We start from the raw sequence: 6,000 nt of genomic DNA, 5'->3' as shown, positions 1-6,000 counted from the left end.
GGTTCCGAGATTTTGATTGGTGTGGTCACCGACTTGAAAGGATGCTTGGAACAACTGTGGGATTTTTGTAGAGAATGCCAAGTCCATAGAAAAATTATTTTGATACCATATAAAAATATATAAAATGTAAGCAAAAGAGTGGAAGTGGACAGAGAAATAGAGAACACAAGAATAAGGCTATATCTTTAAAATATTGAATTGCCTTGAATTGTATTACAATGTATCATATTTAATTATAAAGAAGTTAAGGTGTATTAAACACAACAAGGTAGACCAAATAAGGTAGGCTATATATTGATGACAATTAAACTAAATCAGGCTAAACATGAGAATTATTCTAATAGGATGCAATACAAGTAGAGTTTGCTCACCAGGAAACATTATATATTGTAAATATTTTATAGTTTTATAAGTGTCTACGAGTCAGTAAATCTAAAAGGATATCAGAAAGTGCAGGAAACGCAGTTTGGAGTCACCTAGTCCATTACATTTCATTCAAAGACAACAAACTTCTTCATGCGATGCTTACATTTCTCACAAATTGCAGTTCCTTCAAGCAACCCCTTAGCATAAGGAATGACATTAGAGTGACTGCAAGGCTCAGTTAAAGGAATAGGTTCAGGAGCACCCCTAATGGCATCCAGGAATCCGAGGTTTGCCACATTTTCTCCCCATTGTGAAGAAAGAAAAAGATTCAAACATTGTACGAGTTCTTTTCCTTGAAGCTTCACAATATCTGTGGAAGACCCTTTCCCTATTATTGCCCAACCCTTGTCAGTGAAGTCTAGCAATGCTGACACCTCCTTTAGAATATGATCGGTGTCGACGCTCTTTCCCAGTCGGAGTTTTGACCTTCTCATACTCTCCAGCCGAAGCCAAAAGAATTGAATTTTCGTGAAAGAGATAGAATCAGTATGATTTTCTTTAGGAATGCTGGCCAAAATGTTCCTTACATGTTCATCCAGGTTCCTCTTGCCTACATACACCATCTCAAGCTGCACACCTGCACTTTTTATTTCCGTCAATTTAGAATTTAACTCTTGAATCCATTCTTTGTTCTCACTTCCATAAATGCAAATGTTTCTGCCTTCTTCCACCTGAAATCAGTGCATGAAATCTTATAAGCATGAGTACAAGAAAGTCTAATTAAATTTGGTATTTGCAATGACAAAAAGGGTCTCAACAAGGGATGATCCTGATGCTTTATTGAGTTAGACTCATACCCAGCTAGCCAATAAGGTGTCAATCTCGCCAATCATAAGTTGCACTGTCCAATTCTCCTCTTCCCAGAGCACTTTTTCCCCTGAAGCTGAAAAGGGATATGCCCGGGCTCCCCAGATCATTACCATGTCAATTGCATTTGAGTTGCTAACCATCCCTTTTGAATCCAACACTACCATGAGAGGCTCACCCGTGTAGGTCCATGCTTGTTTTACATAGTTCACCACTGCTGAGCTAAGTAACCATGGTAGCCTTATTGAGTACCATGGTAAAGAGTTTGAGAAAAGGTTGAAACTTCTCACCTCAGCGTCAGTCCATGTATTTGTAGACGGAATGGGAACCCATACAATCTCATAACTTCCCTTATACTTCTTGTTGAGAGGGTGATCATATGTTTGTTGAACCAGCAAAAGTAATTTTTCTATTGGGAGGAGCTCTGGCTTTGAGATTAAGAGCATCACTACCTTGTTGTTCAGCTCAGACACACCAACCTGTCAATTAACACAAAGGAAATGGTAAACTTTAGAAGAAAAAATAGGCTATGTACTCAATAGAGAGCTTAACTTGGGATTCAAGTTGGTTTTCAAGTTGGACTCAAGAGATGTCATCTTGCCCAAGGGCGGCTTACAAGTATCCCAAAAACTTGAGGGTAATTAGTTTGGTACGCTGACGTACCAAATATAATCATTAACACATACTATAACAAGACTACTCTATTTCACTTTTTATCTATTTTCAATGAAAGCTATTCACTTTCTTAATGGAATAATCACTTCATATACCAAACATACCTTAAGTTAAAAGAGAAAGGAAAATTTAATCATTTAATTTAATATTCTAACACAAGTGAAATAGGAGTTGAATGACGGAGACAAAGTTTGAACTCATGACATTTTCTATGATAATATGTTAAATTATCAATTATCTCAAAAACTTAAACTGATAAGATATAATAAATTTAATAATTTATTTTAATATTCTAGCACACTAATTTGTGACATGCAGGGCCTGTTAGGATAAAGGGGATAATTATTCAACATTTTGGTAGCATTTAGATCTAGAAGACATGATTCAACACTCTTTACTTTAACTGGACCCATTATATAAGGTTCTCTCAGAACTTTATTGGGAGCATGGACTGGAGAGAATAAAACCTTTGCTTGTGAGGAACAATCCTTAAGTGGCAGGTCATTCGTTGAAGCAAATAACGTATCGAGCACCTCTTGGTTGTCCCGGGGGACCTCCTGAAAGAGACTCAATAGCTTTTCCCAAATCTTTTTCTCTGCAAGTCATGTAATAGAACAAGCATCAATATGATGCAGAGTCTATACTTCAGAGAACCAGTAAATGGCTTCCAAGTTGTTCTGAAGAATCTTAGTAACCTAATTGTTGATGACACACATCCACCTGCCGTCTGAGGCAACTGCATATCCTGCTTAACCGATAAACCAAACTTGAGAGCTCCCATGCTGCACTTACTGTTGAATCTGAATGCCTGCACAGGGAGCTCCAGCATTACAAAATTATCAATATAATGCACATGAAGCAGCAGAAGAAGAAGAATCAGCATATATGTAATGTAGGCCAATTGAAGAGAAAGAACATGCACTTGCTCAGATTTCATGGGTGTCAAATCAGTGATTTGCGAAGAGCATGTGAAGGCGCTCCTAATGACCCAGTAAGCAGCTACATAAATATAAGACTTGGCAACAGAAATTTCTTGATCAAGCTCTACATGTGAAAGTGGCAAGCTTTCAAACTTGATGATGCACTTTGTCACATCCATCATTGTCTTAACCAACAGGCTCAATGCCTTAAAGCGAGGCTTCAATGCTCTCAAGTCATTAGGCAATCGCTTAAGCATTGCAATCGATGCTGCCAAAGGATGCCAAGGATTGAGTTGCATAAGGAGCCTAAATTTCCCATAGCTTATCACAAATGCTGCAAGTACTAATGCCATTTTCTCATCCCAATTATACTTCCCTAGCATATCAAACAAAACCATCGTCCTCATGTGGAGATTACCTTCACTAGAACACTTGCAGAGCAACTGCCATTACAATATATAACTGTATCAGATTGCATGAGAGACAGACAAAGACACAGACACAGACACAGACAGAGAGATGAATTGCCTGGATTGAAATCTCATATATGGCCTGTCTGAGAGGTTCTAGGGAACTGAGTTCTTCAACGTTGCTCTCATTCATTGCAACCGCACCAAAATGTAGACCAGAAACCTGCAAAAAATGTTTGGAATTGAACAAGTTTACATGTTCTGATGTTCATGGATTTAATGGTCAGTTTGACAGTATCACAACACCATGATGAAAGACCCTGAAATCTTAGAGACTAAAAATAATTATCGTGAGAAAGTGATTTTGATGATTAATCATATGTGCCCCATAACTCTTTGCAAATGGACATGCATAACAATGTTACCGACCAAAGAGGCAACTGGTACTTCTGATGTGGTAGCATAATGCATGATGTGCTCTGTTAAAAGAAGCAATAGCTCAGAATCAAGACGACGACCATCAGGGTCATGGGTAAGGAGGAGTTTTCTTATCAGGATATCCTCATCTAAATATGATGGAGACCGCGAGAAGGGGTCACTCCCGAGCAAGTTCATGGCTGAAGTAATTAATGGTGGTACTGGTACAGTAAGCAAGATGGAGATGTTATATATATATATATATATATGAGCTTGTAAAACATATATAGTTCTGTGTTAATTATGGGTTTGCATAGGGAAAAGCTAACATTTGGAGATGGTTCTTTGCTTTAACAAATGACAAGAGCATCCATGTGTGTGTGTGAGTTCTTTTGAGACGGTGCTCGTAACCAGGGATCAAGGGACAGTAATGTTTTAGCTTTTTTTTCCAAAAAAAAAAAAATTCGTTGAGACCATCAAAATAAAGCTTCCTCACTTAAAGAGGTTTGAGCTGTGGACCGAATCAAATCCAAGGCATTTCCTTTTGCACTTTTTCTTCTTGTACTTTTGAAGAGACTTGAGCATCTACGTATATACCAATTGAAATGGGAAAATAGATCTAGATGATACTAGTATAGTTTTTTCAATGGGTTAGATTTAATTTTAAGGTTTTTATTTTTTATTTTTTATGACAAAGAGAGATAAAGAGTGAAATTAAATCTTGACCGTTGAAAATACTGTAACATGCATATTATAATTTTTTTTTTACAACACTTAAGCCAGATCCTATTTTATTGACATTTTTTTTTTCTTTCGGCATGAAATTTCAATTGTGTTAGAAAGCAATTTCTTAAGACAAAAAGGTGTTCCAGCCTCCTAGCTTTAATTCTGAGGGGGCCAAAAAAACAAAGGTAAAGAGAACGAACAAAAACAAAAAGGGAGAGAGAATGCATCTAACAAATTAAGAATAAATAATAGGAAAAATTCGCTTACCCACTGATATTTGCAATGGCATCTGCAGAAAATTCTAACAGAAGGACAAGTGAAATGGGTTGATAAAATAACTCCCCACATTGTAATTTTTTGAAATTTAGAAAACAAAAGTTAGAAATAGGATAATAGTCAAAAGGAGGTAAGCATAATTTTCTCCGAATAATAAGAGTATAAGACAAGTAATCCCACACTCTTAAGGTACAATGATGACATACATATAGTAATTCGTGGAAAATGCTATAAAAATTAATAAAAGTGTGTTAAGACTTTTATCTTATGCTGTACAAAATAAGTTGAGAGTATCACATCAATAATTAAAAATTCATCATACAAACACACGACACAAACTGAGTCTATAAAAGGTTCCTAGCTTCATGTGTTACCAAGAAAAGTAACCTCCATTAAGCCATTGCAATGGAAAACCTGATTTATCTATTTTGGTTACTATATAGAGAATAAAACGTGTTGCTTTCAGTCATTGATTCTTTAATTTCATTGCGAGCTTGAATTTAACCTTTTAAACTTATAAATATAAACTGAGAGGCACTGTGGCCTGTGGGGATGTGTCAAAGGCTTGGAGGCACCTTTTCTCCACTGTGTTAAACATTTATGATTTAACTTGTGGGGTACATTTTCTGTTCTTTTCTTATTAAAGGTGCGAAGAATAAGGGTGTCTTTACCCTTTTCTCTTAAGACCAATTCTTTGATTATGACACCAATTTCATCACAGAGTAAGAATCATTATTCCAACTTCAATACTTAGTAAATATTCTGCTTTAATATTAAGTGATTGTGCCACACACATCTTATCCTAATTAACTATAATCAAATACCGTTTAGATGATTCAGTAGGAAGGGGCAGGGAAAGCAGTAGGATAATAATATCATGCATAGTCAAAATCTTAATGCACCCGTACGTGTACTTCAAGAATAAAATTGTTCCTATTTAGACTTTATTCTCTCTTTCCGCATTCTCATCTAGTAGGAAAAAAGCCATATTTCTTAGTGATATACTGAATACTCACCCTAGCCCATTCAAGCAACCTCTACATTAACTAGGCTATCAAATCAAACAGTCACTGATAGAAAAAAAAAAAAAAACAAATCAATTGCTCGTAAAATATTCTTCACATGGAAACTATACACCTTCATTAATCTCCAAATAGCTAGCCATTAATCCGATCAACATGATAAGTCACACTTCACAAATATAATTACGAATCATTGACACCAGTATTATCATGTTGGACAAAGAGTCACCCCATTAAAAGGGTAACATCTTAAAACACACTTTCTCCATAAATTCTTTGTTTAGTTTTATCTCTAAAAAAAAAACTCTACAGACTTATTAA

At 36.0% G+C, this 6,000-nt stretch overlaps 1 protein-coding gene across 1 annotated transcript; it reads right to left on the bottom strand.

Moving 5' to 3' along the window:
- Positions 1-460: 460 nt before the first annotated feature.
- Positions 461-3,952, bottom strand: LOC132177537 (protein SIEVE ELEMENT OCCLUSION C-like). The gene is made up of 7 exons (XM_059589904.1): positions 3,668-3,952; positions 3,357-3,461; positions 2,827-3,271; positions 2,604-2,720; positions 2,376-2,503; positions 1,224-1,712; positions 461-1,097 (listed from the first exon to the last, which is right to left on the bottom strand). Exons 1-7 carry the CDS (start codon positions 3,851-3,853, stop codon positions 492-494), a joined length of 2,076 nt encoding a protein of 691 aa, XP_059445887.1. The 5' UTR covers positions 3,854-3,952; the 3' UTR covers positions 461-491.
- Positions 3,953-6,000: the final 2,048 nt, after the last annotated feature.

The sequence above is a fragment of the Corylus avellana genome, chromosome ca4 (genome assembly GCF_901000735.1).
Source record: "Corylus avellana chromosome ca4, CavTom2PMs-1.0".
In the NCBI taxonomy this organism is placed as follows: Eukaryota; Viridiplantae; Streptophyta; class Magnoliopsida; order Fagales; family Betulaceae; genus Corylus; species Corylus avellana.
The sequence above is the reverse complement of the archived record's forward strand: the minus strand, read 5'-3'. Positions and strand labels throughout refer to the sequence as shown.

Bases quoted from the DNA above. Each gene is read 5' to 3' on its own strand.
- LOC132177537 (XM_059589904.1), bottom strand. From the start codon at position 3,853: ATGAACTTGCTCGGGAGTGACCCCTTCTCGCGGTCTCCATCATATTTA. The intron at 3,462-3,667 runs GTCGGTAACATT...CATTTTTTGCAG, and splicing joins AAGTACCAGTTGCCTCTTTG to GTTTCTGGTCTACATTTTGG. The intron at 1,098-1,223 runs GTATGAGTCTAA...CACTGATTTCAG, and splicing joins ACACCTTATTGGCTAGCTGG to GTGGAAGAAGGCAGAAACAT.